The sequence below is a fragment of the Arvicanthis niloticus genome, chromosome 11 (assembly GCF_011762505.2).
Source record: "Arvicanthis niloticus isolate mArvNil1 chromosome 11, mArvNil1.pat.X, whole genome shotgun sequence".
Taxonomy (NCBI): domain Eukaryota; kingdom Metazoa; phylum Chordata; class Mammalia; order Rodentia; family Muridae; genus Arvicanthis; species Arvicanthis niloticus.
This window is the reverse complement of record NC_047668.1, coordinates 14,863,455-14,889,910: the sequence shown is the minus strand read 5'-3', so window position 1 is coordinate 14,889,910 and position 26,456 is coordinate 14,863,455. Positions and strand designations below refer to the sequence as shown.

At 42.5% G+C, this 26,456-nt stretch overlaps 1 protein-coding gene across 6 annotated transcripts in view; it reads left to right on the top strand.

Moving 5' to 3' along the window:
- The window catches only part of Npas3 (neuronal PAS domain protein 3), an 807,361-nt gene that overhangs the window by 554,079 nt on the left and 226,826 nt on the right, over nt 1-26,456 (top strand). For all 6 annotated transcript variants that reach the window (XM_034514128.2, XM_034514127.2, XM_034514126.2 and 3 more), the window contains one exon: nt 15,810-15,899. In XM_034514128.2, coding sequence (XP_034370019.1) covers nt 15,810-15,899 — 90 coding nt within the window. The remainder of the gene's footprint in view (nt 1-15,809; nt 15,900-26,456) is intronic.

The window sequence follows — 26,456 nt, the reverse complement described above, 5'->3', positions numbered from 1 at the left end:
TTCTAAAATTTGGACCAAAGCAAGCATATGTGTTTATTCATGATGTTAAATCATTTTACCGCATGCTGTGTTCACCCACAGAGTAAATGCTGCTTAAAGCTGTAATACTGGTAAGAGCCACCGATGCTGTGACAGGCAGGGGTTGGCTAGAGACCTAGTTCTTAAATAGTCGGATAATTAAGATATCCGAACCATCACTGATCACTGCCCACAACTTAAAGTTCCAAGCTTTACACTTGGAACACATGTGTACCTAAGTTGACTCTGTCCCCGCCATGGTGCAGGAGACCTCTGGAGGCTCAGGATCCCTGTCTCAGCAGTGGAGGAAGTAAAACTGCCTCTTGGAAATTCAAGACTTTGTGTGGTGATACCTTTATGGAGACACGGGCCATCTGTACCTGTTCTGGAAGGTTTGTTTCAATGGGTTCCTCCTTGAAGGGACCAATAGACTCCATATCTGACCTTCCTAAATTCTAGCTGTCTTTGTGGTATGTTGCCCATGATAGGGGTCTAACCCACAGACCTGGTATTCATGAGGTAGACTAACAGCAAGCCCAGGGATTGCCTGTCTCCTTCTGTTACACTAGCATGGGGATTGCATGCTCTTATCAGTACACCTGGGTGGGTACTAGAAACCAAGAGCAAGCATGTTGCTGGCTGGGCTACTAGCCCAGCTCTCAGTAGTTCTCATTTTAAATGACTGTGTTTATAAAGCTAAAAATGCTTTTCTGCTGCTTTTGTGTCTTTGTATTTTTTCATCTTCTAATTGCTGTTGATGTACTACCCAAGTGGCCCCTCTCTGGTCCTTTCATGTGTCTCTGATAACTTGTGAAGTCCCTCAAAGTTAACAAATAGTTTTTTTTTCTCCTTTCAAATACCCTGTTCACTAAACTTACATTTGTTCAATTTTAAGGGAAAATGTTTATAACTAGGATGCAGTCTTTTTTTTTTCCTTCTTTTCGTGTGAGTGTATGTGTGGTACACACTCATGTATGTGGATGCATGTGTGCCTTCAAGTGAATGTTCACTTGTGTAAACAAGTGTATGGAAATCTGAGGCTAATATTGGGAGTCTTCCTCCATCACCCCTCCACCTGATGCTTTGAGGCAGGGTCTCTCAGTCAAGCCTAGACTTCATCAGCATAATTCATTCACTAGCCAGCTTGCTTTAGGGAGCCTCTGTCTGAAACAGGAATGGCAGCAGGTTCCCACCCGTGCCTAGCACTTAGCTTCATTCTGTCCCCTGTGTGTACAACATGAGCATCAAGGACTGAGCTTTCTCTCCAGCCCTGGCATTCTCTACCATGAAATCAGACTACTTTCTTTGTCATGTCATATGTAGCTTCTTCAGTTTAGCTGGCCTTCACAGTTACGCCATCTCTTCTCAATTCACTTTCCTCCTTATGAGAGATAAAAGGCATTAAGCAAACACCCTTTTTTAATTGGAGTTCAGAGTTAAGTCATACTCACAGGTGGGCACCCTGTATGTTACACCCGCTAAACTCTTTTCATATGAGAAACTAGTAAAGTCACAGCTTTTCATAATTCCAGCTCAGGTCTACGTTGAGTCTGAAGGTCACAGTTTCTTTTTAATTACCATTAAATTTAATTACCATTAATCACCGCCTCTTGGAAAATGTGAAGCATTCTCATTTCAAACTTGGGTGTGGACCTTGTTCAACCTTTGGCCTCACAGGTTCACCAGCTTTCCCAGAGGAGCTGAGCAGGCATCCCCCTGTCAGCTCAGATCTAGAACTCCTCCTGAATTTGACTGGGAACATTTTGTCAGAGTTGCAGATCCCATGTTGAGGACAAAGGGGTGGAGTTGAGGGAGATCGTTCTGTAGTACAGATGTGTGAGCCACAAACACCGATACCTGACAAAATGTCCCTGTACTGGGAACTTGTGAGGACAGGAAGCAAGTCCCTCCATTGGTGAACTACAGTGTGTTCCTCTCACAATCCAGGACACTTGCCATTTACCCAGTGTGTCTCTGCCTTCCTCAAGCTTCTCTATTAGGGGCTTCTTAGAAGGTCGATTCCTGAAGTCTCATTCTCCACTAGCACTCTCTCAGCCAGGAGTCTATCCCTACCCCTCTCTTTCCTGGTGACATACTTGGTCGGCCTTCCTTTTCCCACCAGAACCCTGGTGGAGAGATAAAGCACCAGTTGTCTTTGTGACATCTCATCTTATGGTCACCGTTGCTGCTTTGTCTAGCTAAGCTACCAGTTAGCTTTGTAGCTTCATAATTCTCTAGTGCACTCTGTGTCTCACTAAGCAAGGCAGCGAACTGAGTTCCTGAAGGAGGTTTTTTTAGGTGACCCAACTTGGACATTTCACATGGTAGCCTCCTGTCATCTTGTGACCCATGCTCATTGTGATCACTTTGTTCCATGGGTGAAGGGGTCCAAGATAGGAAGAAGAACCTTTGGGAAGGCAGTGAAGAAGCAGGCCTCCTTTGCTCCATGTCTGTGGGAATTGGTTCATTATGACTCGCAGAACCTGCACACCATCTGCACCCACTGCATGACTGGGTACAGGGCAGTGCTGGTTACCCTTGCCCTGCTTCACCAGCTCAAATTCAATGGAGGATGGTTGTAACCACAATGGAATACATCTGTTGTTGGATGAAAGGCAAAATAATCTTGGCCAGTACTGATGAAAGGGGCTTTGAGGACACGAAAGAACCAGGAGAAGGATAAAAGTTGGATAGACAGGGAGAGCAAATATCTCAGGCAAGTACCACGAGTGGAAGGAGCATGCAGAAAAAGATAAAAACACAAGGTTGTGTTTGTAAAACCCTTAATATATTTTTTATTTGCTTCAGAATAAAAGTCTTCCATTAAGGCTCAGAGGCCAATTTAAGTCTTTAGGGGCTCAATCCTTTAGGAGCAGTCACCCTGAAGCCTGGGAAGCATTTAAATAGAAATTAAAGTAGGTCATCCTAATACTAAGGAGAAGCCCCCAAGCAAGACAATAAAACAAATCCCACGTGTTGGAAAAGGTCAATGCTAGAAACAGCAAATCTCATTGGAGGCTCAGACTCCCGGTATGCAGCTGTCTCAATGCACAGGAGCCTTATGCAGAGCCAGAGCTGCCCTTAGTTCTTAGACTCATCAATAGTCAGGCTAAGAACACAGTCAGACTTGCTTCCCTGCCTGGGGTTCCTGGACAGACTCATCTTGAGCAGGAGTCATAGGAACATCAGCCATGAAATGTGGTCCACACCACTGGCTGTGAAGTGCAGCCATTTTTGGAACTATTAGGCCCAGTGTCTGGGCTGATGATGGATGAATGGATGAACTGGAGACAGAATGGCGAAAAGAAGAGAAAAATAAAGGGAAATAAAAGAAAGGGGGCTAAAATGTGGGCTTAAAAGCAACACTGAAGCCAGTGAATTTTAAGCCATGCTTTGACTGCAAGAGATAACTTCCTGTGACCTTGTACCCTCTCCCTGCTTTCGGGCCACTGTCTTTTGTGTGAGAGACTGGGGTTTACTTGAGGTCTAAGCAATAGCTAAGAAATAGTTGTCATGGCCTTCTTTGATTGCTGGGACTTTCTTTAAAATGTCCTGCAACCTTGTATGAGCGATTTTCTGGAGGCATTTCTTCTTCATTGTGAATAATGTGATCTTCTTGACATCTTATAACTCTAGACAGCTAAGATAAATACTGTTCTATTAATGAAAATAAGCATTAGTTCCTGAGCCCTGCACTTAAAAACCTAGGCTGAGGGCCAAGTGGGACGTCAGACTTGGGACTTGATCAATATACTCTGCTGTTCCATCTTACTGCTGTCAGGGAGGCAACAGCTATGGCTGAAGGAATTTTTGGTAACTATGGCTAAGGCTACAAGTTCTTTAGACTAAATATACTTGTGGTAAATCTAATAGTCATTTGAGAGGTGGAATGCTGTTCATCAGATTCCTTGAATGATTGAATGTCTGATTTCGAATTACTTTTGTTCTAAAGATCTAGCTAATTAAGACAAAAGACAATGTAAATAGACTTCTGTGCCCATTAGAATTGGGCTAAGCCTATTGATTTGAAGTTTCATTCTGTACATTCCTTTTGCAGTCCCTTTAGATCAACGCGTCGTTGTACTTGAGTAGATGGAAGTTATTGATGTACTGAATCCCTTTCTACACTGTTAGGGCCATCATGCGTCTTCAGGAAATCACGTGGTCCTGAGTGCTGAAAACACACACGTTAACAATTATTCAAATGCGTTGGGTGGGAAAGTCTCTATAGCAGTTAGTTATATGCCTCTCTGTTCAGCCAAATAGCCCAGGACAAAGGCATAGTGACTTAGTCCTGCTCAGCACTTCTGCCTGTGTTGGCAGCAGAGATAAAGAATGTGCTCTTAGGTGTGTTACCTGCCAGTGACTGCATTGAAGAACTCAGGCAAGAGGTATTCACAGAGAGTCTCACTGCAGCTCACTGGGATGGGTGGGAAGAGGAGATCTATGTCCCAGCATCAGCCCTGGATAGTTCCTCTACCCTGGGAAGTTTTCCTGTGACAGTGCTAGCTCTTAGAAGTGATCATCTATATTTTAAGTATCTTGAAATTTAGAAAATAAACCCATTCCTGAAAGTTTTGACCATAATGGGCCCTCTCACACCACAGATCCAGTATTCTACAAATGTCTTCAAGACAATACACAGTGTGTTTTTAAATTTTTAAAGAAAATTAGTGTATCAATCTTAAGGGAAAAATAATCATCGTAATGATTATTTGATATGTCTGTCAGATATTCAAAATGATACAGTGTAGCTGTTATGTTTACTGCCGGATACATTGGGTCAGAAGGGCATGGCAGGTGGGAGGACTGGTCATTTCCAGAGTTTGCATACATTCTTTGTTGTCTTGGAATTGCCTTAATTTATTTTTGTTCTTATTCTACCTTATTCAGTATAGACATTTAATGTCTTATCTTTGCTTATCCATTACTCATATTTAACCTCTTTAATTTTACATTCATGTGTTGTTCATGTATGTGTGTATATGCATGCTCACTTGTGCATAAATACATTTGTGTGGGCAAATTCAGAGGTGCATGTGTGCATGTACATAGGGAGTCAGTGTCAGAAGTCTTTCTTAATTGCTCTCTGATTTATGCATTGAGTCAAAGTATCTCAGTTGAATTCAGAGATTGTTGATAGGACAGTCTCATTAGCCAGCTTATTTGGGAATTCTGTGTCTATCTTCCAAGCACCAGAACTAGAAGTGGGCCCTCACACCCACCCAGAATTGACGTGGACACTGACAGCAAACTCAGGTCCTCACGCGTGCATAGCAAGCACTGTAGCCACTGAGCCATGTCCTCAGCCCCACTTCACTTCTTCACAGAAAACTTTAGTTCCATAGTTTCTATGAAAAGTCATTAAAATTATTTAAAAAGACTACAGGGGGGAGTTGTGGAACAATAGGATGGAAAAGGGTTATTGGAGGGCAAGATTCTAAAAGCACAGGAAATATAAACCATCACACCCAAGGGATTACACCCAAGCAAAAAGGCTTCTGCACAGCAAAACACAGATTCCGGAGTCAATGAAGTGAGTACGAGGAAACATTTGTAAAGGGCTCTTCTGGCAAAAGAGTTAGACCTAGGAGATGCTGGGAAGTAAAAAAAAAAAAAAGAAAGAAAGAAAGAAAAAAAAAAACCTCAGGAACAAAAATAAATCCAGTTTAAATCTTGACAGCCGCCCTTCAATTATACATTTGTCAAAATGACACCCAAATGACCAATGTCATTGATCATCAGGGAAATACAAGTCAAAACCAAAGTGAGCTATGGCTGTACTCCAGTAAGAATAGCTTCTATAAAATATGTTCAGGATGTGGAGAAAATAGAACCTTTCACCCTTTTGGCAGGATGTCCCTTTGTGTGGCTATTGTGGAAAACAGGATGGGACTTCTCAAAGAGTTAAAAGTGGGTCTGCTGTGCCATGCAAACCAGCAGTACTAATTCCAGATGTATATGCAAAGGAAACAAAAATCAGTATGTCACAGAGACATCTGCAACCCCACATTTATAATGACATGATTCGTAAGAGCCATGAAATTGATGGATAGACAAAGAAAATGTGGTATACATATGCAGAGGGATGCTATTCATTCAAAAAAATGTAATGAGATGCTGTCATTTACAGTAACATGGATGAAATGGAGTTCATCATGTTAAGTGAATAAACCAGGCACCAAAGGAGAAGCATAACATGGCCATATCCATATGTGGGATGTGAAGATGCTGGTTCCTTACAAGTTCACAGTAAAATGATGACTTTCAGAGACTGGGGAGCAAGGGTGTGGAATACGGCCAATGGATATGGTATAATTAGATGGCCAAAGAGGTTGTGATGTGCCACTGAATCCTGTTGTGACTGTGCATAAGGTCATCTGTGAAAGTTTAAAATCTAGAAGCATCTATTTTCACTCTTCACACTGTCAGGAAAAGAAAAAGTTTTGAGAAAACAGGCATGCTTACTTTGATTTATGTATCACCCAATGTATGCATGTAATGAGACATCACAGAAACATTAGACTCTGCAACAAAATCTGACATCTTTATCTATTAGCTAAAGATGCACCTAGCTGACTTCATCCTAGCTAAATTAGTTCACAGGACAAATTGTGCTTCTTCAAAGGATGCCATGTAGAGCTGCCCTAATGGGAAATTGTATGGCCTTAGTCATTATGCTTGAGTATAGTGAAGTACACACACAACAGAAGACCCTCCTAACTGCTTTGTATCCTGTGTATGTTAAATAGTTAGCCAAAGCAGGAACATTGTGTCAAAGCTGTGGCAGGGACAGCAATCCAGAAAGAAGCAGCCGAGGCTGGTCCTGTTGACCTAGACTCGGCAGCTAGATGTGAAATGAAAGCAAGCAGAGGTCGGCCAGGCAGCAGAGAACCAAAGCAAGTGGGAAACCAAGTTGTTTACCCCGAGCTCATTCAGGGGCAAGCCTCAATTCCATCAGAATAATTGATTTTCCCATAAATATGTGTCTCTGCTTCGTGTGGAGCTAAATTCCGGAGCTAGTGCAGCGAAGCAACACAGCCTCTGAGCATTCGGAATGCAGAGAAAGAAAATATAAAGATTTCAATATTGTAGAATGTGGGGCTCAGAAGAGCTGCAAGCACTCATGGGAGATTTCAGACACTGGTCAGAGCTTTGTCGATTTCAAGAACTAAGTGCTAGTTTCTATTATTGGTCCATCATATTTATGGCCTTCTGAGGGCCTACTAAAAATTAATTATTAATTAGTTGAGTGATTTATAAAATGGAAAGCAGAGGGCTCTGTTGTAATGGGTTCCTGAAATTAGCATGGAAGGCTTCCATGGCAGAGGCATTAGCCCCAACCAGTTTCTAAACTACATTTGTAACAATCAAGTTTCCTTCAGTGCAAATTTTTTAATGCCTTTTCCCTAGAGATACAAATACAATGTTCCTAGAAATGAAACTCACAGGAACGTAGCAGATTAATATCCGAGGTTTCTAAATGGTCTTTAAGATGCTAAATTCCTTACAGGGTTCTTTAATCATTGTTACTACCCCTGACACAAACTTCTTACCTCAAGGAATACATGTACAAGCATTTATTATTTTCTCTTAAAAGCCTGACTTTTAAAGTCACCCTCTCCCCAGTGTACAGATTCATATCATGATGAGCCATAACAAGAACTTCCATGTGGCTCACCTGACAGCCCCAAGTACTTTCAGGTGAACAACACTATAAACGAAATTTCTGTGAAGCGTTCACGTCAACTTCCATATAAAATGCAGATATTTACAGAGAGGAAAATTAAGGCAAACCCTTAAATCTGAATGAAAAATTCTGAGACAGGAAATCCAGCCTATGTTCCAGCCAACCTGTGTGTCACCACACCTTGTCCCTGCTTTCTGCTGGGAAGTATTGTCTATCCCAGTAAGTATTAACTGTAGAGTTTTCTAGGCACACCTCACCGATAGGTTCCTCTCACAAGGATATTCTCCAACATCTGATGTATTTTGACTGCATGTTTAAAAGTGTCGTAATCACTCATGCCTTTTCCCAGTGGAAGCCTCGTAGAGGTGGAGAGTAGGGTGACAGCACTCAGGTCCCCCTGTGGGCCCAGGGTATTTTAGAATGCAAACTGCTCTTTGACTTAGGGCTTTTTGTTTTGTAGAGTTAGTTTTATGTTTTACTCATTTTCTCAGTCGTGGGTCCTGGACTTTTAGATTGAGTCCAGCCTTTGGTGAACCCTAGGCTATATGGGCCTGCAAGATGTTCAGTCAACAGGTATCCCCCAAAAGGATGGATCAACAGGTGATTGCCAAATGGAAGGCACGTGGGAAATGCTTGTGCAGAAAGAAATGCTGAAGGGTGCAAGACCAGCTCCAGCTGTGGAGACTGCAGAAGCCCAAGCAGGCAGTCTCAGAAGGAGCAGGATCCTCCTTTTGTGTCACACATTCTGGCTGTGCGACACCGAACCCAATGCCTAATTTCTCTGAGCCTCAGTTTACCCACAGTAAAGTAGAATTCAGTAATATATATGGACAATATAATTGGCCTAACATTTCTCAATAGTAACTATTGAGTGAACTGAATATTGTTCCCTGTACCGTGTACTCTAATAATAAATGTTATGCATATGTGTTAATAACAGTTTATTATATATATTATATAATATATTGTTATATATATCATATATTACATATTACATATTACATATTACATATTACATATTACATATTACATATTATATATTATATATTATATATTATATATTAGTTTGTAGGTATCTACAGGATGTCAAATAACATTTGATCATGTCTTTCTATTGCTTTTCAAAGCCAACAACTTGACACCTGGCACTCTCTGTGTGACCAAATGCCATGTGTGTTTCCAAAGCAGAGCAGTGACATTTTTAGGTCTTTTAGAACCAGAATAATATACTATTGTGTTACTCCTGCCAAGGGAAGGTTTCTCCCCTAACTTGAAAGAGACCTCTGAATTCCCAGGGAGCAATGGATTTGGGCCCTGGACTCTGATCTGGTTACCTTTGCATTAATTAACACATCACATGAGCAAGAGGAGACAAGGAAAGGTACCAGTGAATATCTGTGTTCTAACAGCGAAAGTCTTCTGTGATACACATTGTCAAGCATGCCCTGTGGGATCCCTAGTTCCTGAGGACAAGCCACAGTGTGAGGTTTATGTGCTGCCCTGGGGGGTGCGGCAAGTGGGACTCTCTGAAAGGCCACACATTGACAATATACCCAGGCCTGTAGTCTATTTGGTTAGATGTTGATCAAGACATTCATCTCTCTATGGACTGGATGTCAGGCTTGAACTCGAATCCCAGAGGAAGCATCTGCTTCCTGATAACACAGCTTCCAGAAAGTGGGATTTGAATAAGCAAGCAAACCCAGTCCCCTTGCTCAGGAGCAGCATTCTTGTTCTTGTGTCTTAGCATTGCCGTAGCCCATCTACCCTTCTATACTGATCCCTCTCTTCTAGAGATGAGAGAGAGAGAGAGAGAGACAGAGAGAGAGACAGAGAGACAGACAGAGACAGAGACAGACAGAGAGAGACAAAGACAGAGGAGGGAGAGAGAGAGACCTAGTGTTTTCTCATCTGAAAGATTTAGAGTCACATGGTACAAGAAAGGCGTTTCATGGCTTGTTGCTATGAGATTCATTTGTAGTGTCAAGTCAGATTTGACCCAATACACTCAGTCTGGTGTTGGACTGGGGAGATGTGTCCTTGGGCACATGGCAACGCATATGACACTGACTTCATAGGGAAGGGGAGATGAAGAGTTCAGAAGGAACCCAGCCGTCTCCTGTGTACTCTTACCTGCTGTGAGAAAATGTTCTTGAGTAAGATTCCCATTTCTGAAAATAAGGCTTTTATTTGCAAACCAAGCTATATTGCTAAAGGTCAAAGGGCAGAGTCTAAAGTGGGGGGCCGGATTGTGGGGTTCCTTCTTTCCTGTAAACAGGTACATGTGGATACTTTGGGCTCTCTTCAGGCTCTCTGAAGTTGAGAGCCTACACTCATGCCTTCCCTACCACCTCTTCAAACAACTGCAGACACGTGTAGTATCCTCATGTACTTTATCAAAGTGTGGCTGTATCCAAAAGCAACCAAGGACCTTAATATTTGTTTTCTTTCTGACTCCTTTAACTCTTGCTAAAACAGGGGGGAAAGACAGATATTAGAGCCGAGGCCTCATGCTCCAAGCCAAGCTTCTCTATAGTGTAAGAGCAGACTTGCTAATTCCCAATGCGATCCCATAGCTCAGTTCAGTCAATCAGCCCTGGAGACCCTCCTACCACCAGCAAAGCCACTGATCACTGTCATTGAAATACAGCATGGGGATCGAAGTCACACTGTGCCCTCACCCACCCTGAGTGATAGAAAAGTAAAGATGACGGGGTTTGAAGGGAACACTGCACCAGGCAGGGACCATGTTGCACATGGGTGTATTGTTTCCAGTCTGAGCCGGAATCCGAAGAGCATCACAGATGCCTTGCACATTGGACAGAGAACACGTGTGTGCATTTAGATCACGGAGAGCTTACTTTTTTTTAACTGATGTAATTGTGAAATATGTTCTTTTTACATTCATAATGAGGGGGTGGAACAGATGGTGAGGGTTTGATTTAAAATAATCTGTCATTAAAATACCCTAGCTTAGTGGGAACTCTTCTCTTTAGCTGGTGTTAGGTCAGAGGAAAAAAATTCAGGGTGATCTCTTTCCCCTTCTGCACTAGAAAAAAAGGAAGCACTAATTTCACGGTGGTAATAGATGTGTGAATTGCCCGTATGATGGTCTCCTGTACGGTTTCACTCTGAGAAGTCTGGCTGTTGTGGAATGTGCTTTAAAGGGAAAGCAGAGACAAAAACTCTGACAAATAAAAACCCCATTTATCCGAATGTATTAAACATCCATACCCCTCCATCATGAAACTGGGCTTAGTTCCCCACTCTGCAAAGGAACCAACCTCATGGCTTGATAAACACTATGAGGTGCATCCAGCTTTGGGGGTTAAGAAACAGTGGCACACGCTGTCTGCATTACGTGATGTCAGGGGATATAAATTATAATTACAGGCATTATTATTCCAAGACACCATAGCTCCTCACTTCTGCATCTGAGCCTCACTCCTGGTTGTCTGCCTCCCAGACTCACTGGGATGTGACAAAGGAACTCCCCTATCAGCCCTGTCTGCATGGCCAGGAACTGTTTTCAGTAATAAGAAAACTGTCTTGATAAATCAGATACTTGCATATCTTTAAAATGCTGTTTTCTGCTGTTGCTCCTAAGATTTTGTTCTCTGTCTGCCTTAAGGAAAGCCGCTAGATTTCAGGCTTTGCTGTAAATCTTCTGAGGAAGAGTGAGCGTTAACATTTGTGTAGGTTCTTTTTCATCTTAATCCAACCTTAGTTAATAATCAGAAATTTCTACATAGTGGGTAAGAAGATGTAATTAACCCTTTGACCCCAGAATCTTAATTGGCGCCTGTTGAAAACAGTGGGCAGTTAGAAAAAATATATATATTTTAGAAAGTAGCCTGTAGTCATTCAACAGATTGGTATATAATGGCTCCCTCAACTCAAAATCTTAAAAATTTCCACAGAACTTTCAGATTAATCACATTTGGTTTCCCAAACTACCGATTGAATGGTTCCTTCCGCCTCCCACCTTCTAAAATTGGGACATTGAAATTAAACCAACATTGATGCTACCCTTCAAACTGACTTAAAGAGCAAGGGGCTAGCTAGCTGAGGAGTGGGCAGCCTTGAGGCAGAGGGGGTTAGCTTCGTGTGGAGTATCTTGGCAATCTGCTTTCCATCCCAGTTCCCTTCCTGTTCAGTAGCTAAATGGTTGTCAAGCCTGGGTTATGGGGGTGTATCTCAGACTGTGGGGAGAGTTGCCCAGAATGCAAAGCAGACCATGGAAATGTGGTTAATTTACCCAATTTAATTTTTTCCCCTGCTCCTAAGCTAGCTATTACATTTTCTGTCGTGTATGTGTGCGATTGTGTGTGTGTGTGTGTGTGTGTGTGTGTGTGTTGTATATGAATGTGGGTATGTGTGTTCACATGTGTGTAGATGTTTATCTGTGTACGGACACCTGTCTGTTAATGGGTGTACATGTCCATGTGTAAATGCATGTGGAGCCTCAAAGTAGACTTCGGTGTTTCCTCAAGAGCTTGCCACCTTATGCATCAAGGCAAGTTCTCTTATGTGAACCCAGAGCTTGCCAGTCCCAGAGAGCCTGTCCAGCCAGCTTATGCTAGGGATCCCATTTCTGCCTCCTATGCTGAGATTAGAGCTGGGTCTCCACACTTGCCTGATCTTTACGTGGGTTCTGGGGATCCGAACTGCAGGCTTCATGTTTGCACAGCAAGCATTTGGCCTGATGAGACATCTCCAATGCCCCGTTGTTATTATTAACTGGGCTGGCCATGTCTTTAAGCCATATGCATGTAGACATAGACCTGTTTTAACCTCATCAGAAAGCTGAAGACATGTCAAAGTTTCTAATTTTGCCATGCAGAACTTTGCCGTGCCTCACAGTTCAGCCACCCTGTAGTACTCACTCCTCTTGTGCTGTAGTAGCTACACGGGCAGGAACTACTGTCGTGAGACATACTCCTTCAATGTGAAAGGAGAGCTTTGTGGGTGTGGCATTGACATCTCTTCAAGACAGGCACTAGGTGTCAAGGAAGACTCACACCCAGAGCTCGATGTCATGACAACATTCCTAAAACCCAAGTACTGGGAGGGCTGATGCAGCAGGATCACGGATAGTTTGAAACCAGTCTGAGCTATATTGCAAGTCTGGGAACCTGAGTGGGATTGTCTTGAACCCCCCCCCCAAAAAAAAGTCAGGAAGAAAGAGAGGGAGGAAAGGGAGGTGAAAGGAGAGAGAGGTAGAGATAGGGAGACATCTACTCTGAGCCTGGTATTCTAAAAATAAGGGCATACACAGATGATATAAGTCGGAGGAGTCCAAATGTTCAAAGACTCTAATAACTCCCCATGGGACTCTTGGGGAGGATCATGTCCATCCCTCTTAGTCATCTGGAATGTGTGATATCAAGGGAAGAGGTGGGGCTGGGTTCATCAAGTCTGGATGGAGGGTTTATTCATTTCTGGTTAAAGAAAGGTAAATAAGACATGACCCACTGTTGGGAAATTCAGTCTAACAGTAAGCCAGAGGATATGTCTCATGGTTGTAAAGGCTTTAAAGTCGTGGCAGCACAGAAGACTCAGGCACTGATTGGCTAACTGAGCTTATCCAGCCAAGTAGCCTCTAAATGCCTCAGTTACCATATCCATGAAATGATGGTTTCCATTACGGGAGATCATCTTCAGATCAGCGCCACCTGTCCTTTGCACCCAGGAGCCTTCTGGCTGTCACCTCACTCTCCGGTGACTTCTCCACTGTCCCTTGCTGAGGCACACTATGGTTTGAAAAGGTGTCCTCCTTAGCTCTCTCTGTATCAAAGGTCCCAACTACCTGGTTGATTGAGTAGGAAATCTAGCAAAGCCTCTTTCCCAGGGTGAAGGTTGAAGGGAGGGAGCCCAGAGTTACGCTATGTGAAGGAAAGATGCGTAGAAGCAGGATCCTTTCAATGCTTGAGGGAGGAAGCCTTCTTCCTCCCCCCCCCCCCCGTAGTACTACGGGCTTTCTGTGCCTAGCCAGACTTGCCTGGTGCCAATGTGCAGGACAGCAGAACAGTGCTAATACGCTGTGCTTGGAAGGTCAGGTCTGACTAAGTACTTTTGGTCATCTTGTCAATGGCAAGAATCCCTTAGCTGTATTTGGTTTGGGGGAAATTTGCAGATCTGGGGTGGTCTGGTAATCCATGTAGAGGTGATTCAGGAACTCTCCCTCAGTCTACACCCCCATTGTATTTTACCTCTAAGGATCTGATTGAAAACTATATAAGAAGTCATATGTTCCCTCAGTATAAATAACTTCAGAAACACTCTGAATATTTAACGTCTGTTTAATCTACACATACCAAATAAAGAGTATTTATTGGAAAGTATTGATCTATCAGGACTCAAATGCAGCCTTCCAAAGCAAGAGGGACTTATTGCCTAGCTTTGCTGAGTTTGTTAGTGTCGATGTATAGAGAATTTATATGCTATAGTTACTTTATAGGTTATTTGAGGAAATTAAAAAATGGTACATGCGACAAGTTGTATAGTCAGTGTGAATTGTTAACATTTGATTGTGTGGATTTGCCGATTATGTAATCTGCTTTTTGTAAAACAATGTAATGTGCCCTTTGAGATAATTTCAGAACTCTCTAAATTGAAGAGCAAAGTAAGGGATCTCTAGAATTTTTAAGCAGTGTGGGAAAATGTTTAAAATGGGTCGGAAAACATGGAAAGCCACATTTCATGCTAACATGTAAATGTATGTACATGTATTCTCCTCTCTATAGCTTAATGATCGTAACCTGTTTATCAGAGACTGGATAATTTACAGAACACAGAGATTCATTTCTCACATTGTTGGAGGTGGGAAAGCCCAAGGTCAGGGAGCCTGCATCTAGTCAGGGCCTTCATGAGACCTCATTGCATGGCAGAAGTCAGAAGGGTAAGAGAGCACTGGAGAGAAGGCAGGCAAAGAGAGCCAAACTCATCCTCAGAAGCTGCTCCTGTGGTGACTGACCCATACCAGCAAGAGCAGCATCCCTGCATGCCTAAGATCTCATGCATCTCACTCACCATTGTTGCTCTAGAAAACAAACGTGTTTCTATCTCCTGATCCTTGGGGGCCACCTTTAAACCACAGAATCTGATCATACAGGGGGCATCTTTTTTCCAGTATCCAACTAGACCAAAATTCATTGAGGTTTGCAATGATGTATATTTCTGACTTCTTCTAGGTATCTCTATTTATAAAAGCATGCCATTAGTGTGTTCATACACCTTGTCCCAGACATAGGCTTCTGAACTTACAGGTCCGTGGCCTTTGTTTATATCACTAAGATTTAAAAGTTCTTTGTCTGGGCAAACAGACTTCTACAGCCTATCCTGTTAAAGATAAATAACACAACACCTGTGAGGATGGTGGAGGGTATGAAATGCTTTGATGATGGGAACTTGAAACGGGCGATTCCTGATTTGAGTTGAGTTTGTAGTTGGATCCCATGGCGGTGTCCATCATTTATCAAACTGGACAGGAACTAGAATCCTCATTTAGTAAAGTTAGACTGAGACTTACGAGTGACAGGTGACACTAAAGACAACTTTTATTCTCTCCAGGTTTTGTTATTTTCTTCTTTCTGTTTTTGTTTCCAGGAAGCTGGATTGTGTTGTGTGTGTTTTTAGCCCAGACACACTCACCCAAAATACACTGACTCTTCCTGTTTTCTTTACCACTATAGGTGCCCAGTGTGTGGAAAGCATCCTTTATTAATTAATAAATTATTGATACTCACATCAACCAAGCAGTAGAAGCCATTCCCCCCTTTCCTTTCATTAATTTTCATTCCTTAACAAAGGAGCTTACTGACTTAATGGCAGTTACCACTGAATCCCCCAAATAAAGGCAATGTCTCATAAAATCAGTATGGCCTTAATACATTTTGGTCAAAATGACAAAGACATAAAGAACTCTCTGAAATAGAAAAAAATCAGTGGTCTTTTAGCCCACAAGTTCATTCATATAATGTAATAGAAACCAACTTAGGACTTTTACTATACATGAAGAAAAAATGCCTCAATTCACTGTGTTCCTTTATTAGTAGTATCTCTGTGTATATGTATTAACATGTTTTTTTTTTCCTTGCAGTCCCTGGATGGCTTCGTATTTGCACTAAATCAAGAAGGAAAATTTTTGTACATTTCTGAAACCGTCTCTATCTACCTAGGCCTCTCACAAGTAAGTTGAACAATTTAGATTCTTGGCACTGAATGTGAAGGCTCCTTCAGCCTACTGTTTTTCCTTCTAAAAGAGATGCTCTGCTTAGCATGAACTGTCTAATTTATTCTTTAAGGGCCTCTACCTGACTCTTCTAAGTCAGAGAAGCCTGTCTGTGTTGGGCTTTCAGAATAAACTTGTGCTCAGAAATTTGAGTTTCCCTCCCCACCCCACCCCCAAGGATCATTATTAATTTATTGGGAACAAATGAAGTTTCTTCCCTTGGTTGTTTTGAACTTTGAAACCCCAGTGCCCAGTAGGATAGGGACACACTAATAGTGCTTCCCTTGTGTCCTATTACTGGATGTTTATGGAGTGCCCTGTGCTATCCTGGGAGCTGACACAATGGCAGGAGTCATTTGGAGTCAAGAAATGCTGAAAGACACCATTAAAATGTGTTGCAGGGAGGGTTCCTGCCAGGAGAGAGTACGATGCCTTGGCAAAATCTGCCTGATGCTGGAAGACAATTTCATAAAATAAAGCTGCCTTTCATGGTTTGCCATTTAATTGCTCACATGTGTTTGTCAGAGGGTAGAAGAGAATGCAGAGGCTTGTAGGGCAAGGGACAGAATCCTTGATTTTTCTCCAGAAACACAAACACTTCGATTCTGCTGTATTCTGAGGCTCCAGATTGCCAACCTATCCTGAAATAAGGTCTTCCATTCAGCTAATTATCCAGATGTTTTTGCTATGAAAGCACCCAACATCTGGGTATCTGTTCCGGTACAGGTGATTAGCTAAAACTGACCCTTTTCATGTAGTGGTTGAAAAAAGGGACATGCAGCCTCTGCAGGACGGTTTTGTATTTTGTGATGATCTGCCAAGCTGGATAAGCTACCTCTCCTTCAACTGCCTCCAGGCTAACATTGGAGATAAGAGCCTCTGGTCTCCTCATAAACAGGTCCCACCCAGGCTCAGAGCTTCTGAAGGTTGGCACAGCTCGAAGGAAACATCCAGCTTGGCTGGAATCTTCTGGCTGTTAGTGGGGTTTACTGGGAGACAGCTAAATCAAGGAAGACATTGGGAAATAATAGAGAGATTTGGCATTTGAGGAGGGCTGGGGAAGGAGCAGAAACCCTGCCAAATTTGATTATTTGCTGTTGAGATTCCAAATGGGGGATGCAATCATGAGCCTTTCCTTGGAGAACATGTGTGCTCTTGACTGTAGTGTGCACACACCAATTTCTGTGGACTCTTGAAAACCAGGGGATGGAATCTGACTGGTGTTAACTTGGTATACATCCTCCTGTATCTCCTGAGATCTCTCTTTTGTTGTAGCCTCAAGCAGAGATTTTAAACCTCATCTTAATCTGTTTGGGGAATCTACAGTTCCCAAACAGTAAGGTGCGCCCCTGTGGTGTTAACACCAAGTAGAGCTGGGAACCCACTGTTGTGATTCTCTGATGCCACACTCCTGGTTTCTGTGGAGTATCCAACAGAGTTTAATAAGCCAGTAAAGAAGAAGGATGAATAATTAGTTTAAGCAGGTAAATGCTAATTAGGGAACTCCTGAAAAGCATCCATTATATACTAGCTGCAAACACATTTTACAGCCCTGGTTAGTGGTGTAGTCCAAATTCTGTCAAGGCAACTGCATTTTCTGTAATTGAGATGTGTATGTTTGCTTTGCATAACAGATGGCTCTGTATGCGTAGACTGATAGCTAGGAAAATAATAATTGCATTATTCTGGCCAAAAGAATATTAGCTCTTGGGTTTTGGCCATTTCAGGCAGTCCTCCTGCCAGCACAGCATATGCACATATATGGATTGGATTTTCAAGGAAATTGATGCGTCTGGAATAGTGTGGCCATCTGAAATATCATCTGTTCAAGGGAAATGTGGCTTTAACCCTGTGCTGGGTTTTCCTTTCTTTCTCTGCATCTCTGCTGTAACAGTGAAGACTCTTTTCTTACAATGAGAAACACACAACGATGCTTTCTAAAGGGATCATGTAAAAATGACACAGTGTCTGGCACCTTCCACGAGGCCAGCCACTCCTCTTCCTGTAGTGGCAGTTTGAGTGGGCAGCGCGAGTCAGTGGGATGACTTCCGGATGCAGATCTGAGCCACTCCATGCCTGGCCATCTCCTGTGGGTGCTGCAGTGTGGGTATCAGCAAGCATGCCCAGGAAGAGGCTGACAGAGTGATAAATTTGGAAGCAATATGTAACTACTAAGATGAGGGCATAAATCAGGAAATGGGGGATTTTTGCCCATATCAACTTAGATGGGTTTATAACGGAAGCCTAAGGAAAATTCTTGGTTGATATTAACATTGCACATGTTGTAAATGCAGAAACCACAATAGGGAGGGTTCTGCTAAACTCTAGGGAATTTTTCAAAGGAGCATCTGAACAGGAACATAAAAGTCCCTACGCCATAACCCTTCCTGGGTATCTCCAGTTCCATCTTGCAGAATTGAGGTGCAGGGTTCTCAAGGGTGACATCCAAAGAAAATATATTCTAGGCCTTTGTTCTTCCAGCATACACATTCAACAGATGCCCACACACCTGTACAGAAACGTTAGATGTAACCAAGCGTTCTTAGCCAACATGGTTAGCCTGTGAGTCTAGACAAGAAGAAACCATCTATTCCTTTCCATGTGAATTTGCTAGAGAGTGTGTGTGACTCTATCTATTCTTCCAGGAACTGGATTAAGGCATGTGAGCACAGCAGTGTCTGAGAGAACAACATGCATTCCTAACCACATAATATTCCCATCTGCATTTTATTATCTTTAACCAGGTGACATGGCTTTAAGCTTAGAAGAAAAGTAATGTTCCCTTTTTGCACATGAGGAATCCAAAAGAGAAACTTCCACTGAGCACTGTGGAAGAGTAGCCTGGCCACAGCCAGCCAAGCAGGCTCCCTTGTCTGCTTCTCTAACCTCTGAGCCTTGGATTCGTGGGCTACTTTCTACAGAGTATTCTTGTAGCTTTGGGATGATAGAGCAATAGTGAGGCCCCAGAAGCCTTCTCTGCCTTGCCAGAGAGATAATAGATAGATAGGCGATACATGATAGATAGATAGATAGATAGATAGATAGATAGATAGATAGATAGATAGAGATAGATATGAGAGAGAGAGATGAGAGAGAGAGAGAGAGAGAGAGAGAGAGAGAGAGAGAGAGAGAGAGAGAGATATGCAGTTTGCCTTTATGAGTGACAGTGATTGCCAGGAGCCAGGAGCCTCCCCTGAGGAGGGGACCCACCTAGCAGTGCTCATTTGGTCTGTGTGAAGACTGAGTGCTGTGTGGTGGATGCCATGCACCTAGAGCTGGTGGAGCCAGCTCTGCTCCCTGCCTTACGTACGTAATAGAATTGGCAGGATTGAAAATGAAGAAAAAACAGAATGGCTGTCCCATGTTGAACATGTAGCCGTGCTCTGAAGCCAGCGTTTAGGAAGTTGCTTCCAAAACAGAAGGAGCATTCTCACCAGAGAGTCCAAAAAAAGCCGTCGCATGGTAAACAGAAAGCATCTCTAGTTGGTATCAGACTTAAAGCTTGGGAAATATTTATGTATTGACTATATCTCCTCTTTCAAAAGAAGATTTAAGATAAATGTATATAATAAAATGTAATAACAAAATAGAATAAGGAAAAATAAATAGCAAGAGGTAATATGTTACCACAGGGTTAGAAAAAAAGTATCTTTAAATCCAGCATGGAAGAGATTTGATAAGGCTTTAGTCTCAGCTGGGTGCTTCCTGGTAACCAAAGGAAAAGGGGAATGACGGCTAGCCAACCATTAACAACGATGAAACACTACTGCTCAAGAAAACTCAAGGTCTTCTCCGAAACTAAAATCTGAAGTAAATGCCACACAGGATTCTTTATAAGCTACACAAATGATTATTATGTACCCTATATTATGGTTATGACAAATTCATCCACTTCTTTAGAGCTCATACTTACAGGCTATCCGTGGCCAACACAAACATAAGAGGCTGAGATGGCAGGGCTCAGTGGACTAGGGGATAAAAGTGGACTCCCGGGGTCTAGAAACACCTCACAGATGAGGAGGGAGATGGAGGTGCAGATATTGGCCTGGGAAAGCGAAATGTTCCCAATCCCCAAATCCTGTGTACAACAAAATGGGGAAACTAGAAACCTAGAAATAAGCACTTCTTAATGGCTGAGACATCTCACCCAGCAACTGAAGACTCTCTTGCAGCGACTCTGACCATCCCTCTGCCTCGGTGCACTCTCCTCTCCCTTTTCTCCCTATGCCCCGCCCTCCTACAAATAGGCCTTTGGCCATGGCAAGCCACTCAGAAGGAAGCTCCAGCCAGCTACAGATGGGCTGACTCTAAGACAGCTTGCTTCCGGTAGAATGGCCACAGGATAAAGCCTGAAAGAGGTGAAGGTGAAAACATGTCAATAATATGTTTTTTTTTTTTTAACCCATGCAGACGTAAATTTACCACAGACTCCTTTTCCCATCCTGCCGTTCACCTCCATAGTTTAGATTCCACTGCATTTGTTGTATAGAATGGCAAATAAAATTATAGCTACAGCACACAAGGTCAAAGAAATGACAGAGCTCAGTCTATTTGGGCAGCTATTCTGAAAGGGAGCCATGGTGCCAAGTGTGGTTTATTTGAATAATAAAGAAGAATTAGATTCCCCTGATAACTTGGCTGAGGGCCAATAAATCACTGGAGGTTAAAGAGGCTGCAACTGGCTGGTGTTTCTCTTGCTTTTCCAAGGCATGAGCTCAAACTCTCCCATGCTTTGCTTCCCAATGGAAATCTTGGGGTTAGTGTATGGCTAACACTCTGTGTGTGTGTGTGTGTGTGTATTCACTCATACATATATTCATATATGGATGTATATATGCATGTATGCATATATGTATATATGCATGTACATATACATATATATTGGGGGCTGAAAAAAGGAGATGTAAGCTTTTCTTAGGAGTTACTACTTTTCTTTGGCATCAGTTCATCCTAGAGAGTGGAATATAAAGACCAGAAACATAGGCTTATTTCAACCCAGCCCAAGGCTCACAAGGGTAGGGACAAGTGTTTGCACTTTTACAATTGGTTTTCTAAATGTAGGCAGTAATTGGCACTCCTTTATTAAACATGTGCTAATATAGCCTTATAGCTTCCTTTTACAAGTCTTTCAGGCAGGAATACCCAAGTTTAAAAAAAAAAAAAGTAGTCAAGTATGCCGTTTCCACAGCCTCCCCTCCCACCACCAGGATGTCTGCATTTTTCTCCTGTGCTAATCATAAAAAGTTCATCATTTGTGCGTGTAACAAAGAAAAATGCCCCTTTGAACGTGGAAGCTCTGAGGGTTCAGAGACTACTGAGCAAATATAAGTATCAAAATAATTCAGAAACAGTACAAGGCGCAGTGGCACATTATCAATTTACAGCATTTAAATTGATAAATGCTCGGTGGTGACGGCCTACAAGGGCACTTTGAAAAGCAAAGAGCGACCTGGCGAAGAAATTGATTTCTCCCCCCCCCCCCGAAAATGACTGCATGATGCATCATTTGACTGCATGCTGTCCGAGTGCTTGACAGAGATAATCTCGCCAATCCCACGGGCGACCTTATCGTCCTCACCAGGGCAACTTTGTCTACGTTCTGACTTTGTGTATGTCAAGGTTCCTCCCGGCAGGATCCTTGGGGGTTGGGGGGGGGAGAAGTTCCTCTGTTCAATCCAGATATTGAACAGCTAGCTCTCCCCTTTCCCTTCCACCCCACCCTCCCAAATAGGCAAGCATGCCTCTTTATTTCCTCCATAATTCTGAACAGCTGGCAGAGCCTGTGGCCAGACAGGGCTGTGTATCTTTGCAGACTCCTTGATGGACTCATAGTACCCATAGTTATTAGGTGATCATGGCAAGGATCTTTCTTATCAGGCACTGTCAAAAGATTCCCTAACGTCAGGGACCACACTCCATCTAAAGCCAAATGGAAGAAGCTAACCCCTGACTCTCAGGCCTTTTTATTCCCTCTCTTGTCCTGTAACTGTGTCTCGGAAACATGAACCAGTCTTAATTGACAGTTATGCAATGATTGAGGGTGCTGGGCTTATAACTTTAAAACGTGTTTAGCATTGACCATACAGCCCAGGTAGCATGTCCCTAAGCAGGAGCCTTTGCTTCTAACTCATCAGGGCAGTCTGTGGGCGGAGATTTTAGTAAGTGATAGGTTTCTGCAGCAGTACCCCTCCATATCCGAATGCATTCTCATTCCTAAAAAGAACAGTTGACAATTCTCTACCCCTCATTTCTTCTGTTGACATACATGGACACATGCGTGTGTGTGTGTGTGTTTACCAGCGATCTTCCTACCACGCGGCTTGTCCTTGATAATTACAATTCCTCATTAGCCATTTCTTGAAAGCAGTAAATCCCGTGCCTGGCTCGGCCCCCCCCCAAAGCTCCAGTCCCCTCTGCCTCTGACACCCTCAGTTCACCATCCTCAACCCCTTTTACCTCCTTCTTTCATCCACAACATTAATTCTGAGTGAACAAGACGTGCTTCCTTGCATCTGACAAGATTTGCTGCAGTCTCATGCGACAAAAACCCAACACTCATTCCAGATTCAGAAAGTAGGATTTATAACAGCATTTTAATTTAATGTTGGATGTCGAACATATAAAGAGATCACAGTAGTACTAGAGCTGGAAATTGATGCCTTTTTTATTAGTGTCCTCTCAGAAGTGGGGGAGACGCTGTTTGTGCAGTGGAGCACAGAGCAAGCAGCCCAGTCAGATGAATGAGGATATGCTATCTGCAAGGAATCATATTTCAAGCCGCTGTCGGCCCCTATTGATGTGCTCAGAGTTGAAAGGTTATGCTAGTAAATGCCATCCGAATTTCCAGAATTAGAAATCGGTAGAATAATCTGCTGCCTGTCACTTTATGCTCTCAGCCTACACGTACTGCGTGGGCCTCCTTTACTTATTTTAATTCCAAATTAATTTCTTATTACTAGTGCATTTTTCTCTCTCCTCAATACCTTCCCCAGTTCCCAAATGGGACTGGCCAGTGTCAGTAGGAGAAATTTACTGTGGCATCCTATATGAGAATCATGCTATTTTTATTTATTCCCAAGCAGAACGCTAAACCACAGGACCTCTGGGCAAAGGGGACCTTTGTAGTTAGACTGAATCACAGGCTCCCAGGACAGTTCAGGAGAGGCTCACCATTGTCAAGTGCACAAAATGAAGATCTTCGATGTCTTAATTCTAGCATTAACGTGAGCAAGAGGAGAAATGAGACACAGTGCTCCTCACTCTGTAGAAAAAGAAATGTAAAGTCTGAAATGCTTCCTAAGGAACACACTTGCTTTATTTGTGTGGACGAAATACTATTTTCCAGTTCGTTTTTTGAATTAAAACATGGAACAAAAAGTAAGATTCAGGAAATTTAGCCATCATTCTAAGTCTGTAATTTATTCATTTTTAAATAATGAAACGGTGTTTTTCTGAATTAAGCCATGTATTATTCATGCAGGCATAGGCAGTGTAATGTCCCTGGATTTCTAGAAAGCAATGTACATTTCTTTGCCTGGCAAGCACTATTTTCTATATGGTATTAATTTTATGGCTCATTTTATTATGCAAAGTTGGAAAGTAAAGATAATTTCCGTCCATAATGTGGTGCTTATGTAGACAATATATGCAAAATAATACCCTGTCCCTCAGCCAGCAATCCTTCCTCAGTTAGCCTGGGCCCTGGGAGAGCATGAGCGAGAGCAAACTGCTCAGATCAAGAATAGGAAATAACTTGACCTGCAGAGAAGGAGGTCAAAAAAATCTCTAAATTCACACAAAATCCAAATTTCAACTCTAGATACATACGTTCAATCTGTCTTAGGGTTTCAGGCTAACACGAGACATTGTGGACAGAGGTAACACTGTAGCAATCTCAGTTGAAAAAAATAGTAAGAAATTGACTTTGGATTTTTTTTTTGCATAAATTCTAGATCTACACTGATAGCCTGGGAATTGATGTTGGTTTTAGCCACCAGGCGTCCTATGGCTTTCTGCTTTTCTTATCCTTGCTCCCTCATTTGGAAAAATCTCATTTTTCCGCAAACCACCACTTATAAAAAAGAATGATATCAGCCCGTTCAATTATTTTAGCTCTTTTGATGTACATGTGTATTCGTATGCAGATATGTTAATGAGCAGTTACTATTGGCTATATTCTGGTTTGGGCTTTGTACCTACTCTGTTTTTTGTCTACAGATATGAATAATTTCTGATTCACTAAACAGCAAACCTGATTTTCCTTTGCGCTCTCTCTCTCTCTCTCTCTCTCTCTCTCCTTTCTGGCTCCTAGAACTACAGATTTACCACATTCAATAACAAGATGGAGCCTTCCTCCTGGGCTATTAATTTTTAATGTGTTGGCAGATTAAATCTATTGCTTTCGATAACCACAGAAACTTTTTGAGAGCAGGAAAATGTATGCAAAGAGAAGTTTTCCCTGGGAAGGAAAGAGGTGGGTTGAGGATGGACGTTTTTCAGGGATGTTGAAGGCCTTGCCACAGTTAACACGGCACACTACTGAGCCTAGGGTATGCTTTGATAAATCTCAAGAGTTTGTGGACAATAACAGCATTTGAGTAAAATAGCATCGATTATATTTATGGCTTTGTTGTTGTTGTGTTTTGTTGAGCTGTTTGTTTGTTTGTTTAGTGTTTTTTTTTTTTATTTGGTTGGTTTTGTCTAAGTTTGGGCAGAAGCACCAGTCTCAGAGTTTCATTATTCCTCCATCTTGATTCCCAAGGTCTTTGCTCCACTGTAGTACTTTAGTCTGACAAATCAACCTTTCTAACCATTAAACTTGGTATCTATTAGGAGTTAAAAACCCTCTTGACATGATGGGCTTGGTCCAACATAGGGCAGATACAGAGAAATGGTTCTAGAAAATTCTAGCCCCAAAGTGATTCTTTCAGAGGAAACATGAGGTTTGCCTTGTCTTAAGAATATTAAAGCTGATGAAATTCCAAATGACCCCACACACGATTGGTTGGTGTTACATGACGTTCCTGTAAATGCTGTGTTGCTTTCTTCTTGCTTTTGACCGGACAGAGAACCTTTAACCCAATAATCTCAACAGTGTGAAGGCACACAAGAGAGGCACGGAGATGAGGTGTTCAGAGGCATCACATGTTAAGATCACACACAGGGATGGTGGTAGGTGTTCTGTTGATAGGGCTCACCCCTCCCTGTGAGCATCGGCACTTCCTTAGGCTTGGTTGCCGAGTGCCATAAAAATGTCCTTTGTCGTTATCAAAGTCTGCATGTGGCAGAGCCCAGATGTCATAAGTTCAAGAAAAATGGAGGTGAGAACAGGCCCCGAAACCACCGTCTCTCCATCTCCTTAGTTGTGGGTAAGTGTACACAAGGACCAAGGAAGAGCCATGTTGCTCCTCTGTTTTTCAGAACCTTTTCAGTCACAAGGAAATCGAGCCAATCACTAAGATTCATTCAGCCCGTTAGTAGAAGCATGGGCTTGCCACCTTGGGTGTGGTGTACATTGAAATTACAGGAGTTGAACTGAAGATGTTTCGAAAATGTCACAACTGCTCTGTGACACTGGGTGATATGTTTATCCATTCATTATCCCGGAGAACACCTGGGGCGGTGCTCAGGAAATCAGATAGTGCCTTTTAAAATAATTATAAAAGAAGCCTAGATTAGCAGGCAGACAATCCTGAATCACGATGTTACTAATTTTGAACTGTTTGGGGGCATCAGCTTCCAAGTCACAACAGTGTAATAACTGACTACAACTGTCAGCAGTCCTGAGAAGACAGAGTGCCAAGTCTGACTATTTCTAAAACGCAAATGTTTCCTGGAGATGAGATCCAAGCATTCATTTTCTGTTTATAAAATTAAGACACTCTGTCGGTGACATTTCCTATTGTCGCTTTCTGGCTGGGTTCTTTTGTATGTGTTAGACATCTAGACGGTGGGGAAGCAAGAAAATGAGCCTGGACCTGGATCTAGGAGACCTGACTGGGTCTTATCTGGTCTCCTAACAGGCTTCTAACCTTGAGCAGCCCACACTGTCATTGTTAAGGTTTTGAGGGCTTCTGCTTTACAGTCTGTTCTCTCTCAGTTCATTTAGCAGTGGGTGCTTGTCATCCCCTTCCCTGCCCCCACGAGGTGCTGGAGCAGCATCAGGAGGAGGAACCTGGAAGGAGGCTATCTTATTTTTAACCTTCAAAGGAATTTAGCTGAGCAGATGCTACAGTGAACTAGTCAGAGTAGCAAGGAAATGATTCGGCTTCTAAAGGGCACAACTCGCATATCTACTGGGCTAAAGTCATTCTGGCAATGCTTCAAAGGATATAACTCTGGATGGCAAAGTAGGTAGGCTATGCAGTGAGATCACACGTGGCAGGCTGTCAAAGTCGCCTACACTTTCCGTACATTTATATAAGTGCAAATGGAGGCTCTTAGACGGAGTCCCCAGCAATTTCCTGCTAAGACTGCTTTCAGATTATCTGATATTATTTGACTAAATTATCTCTG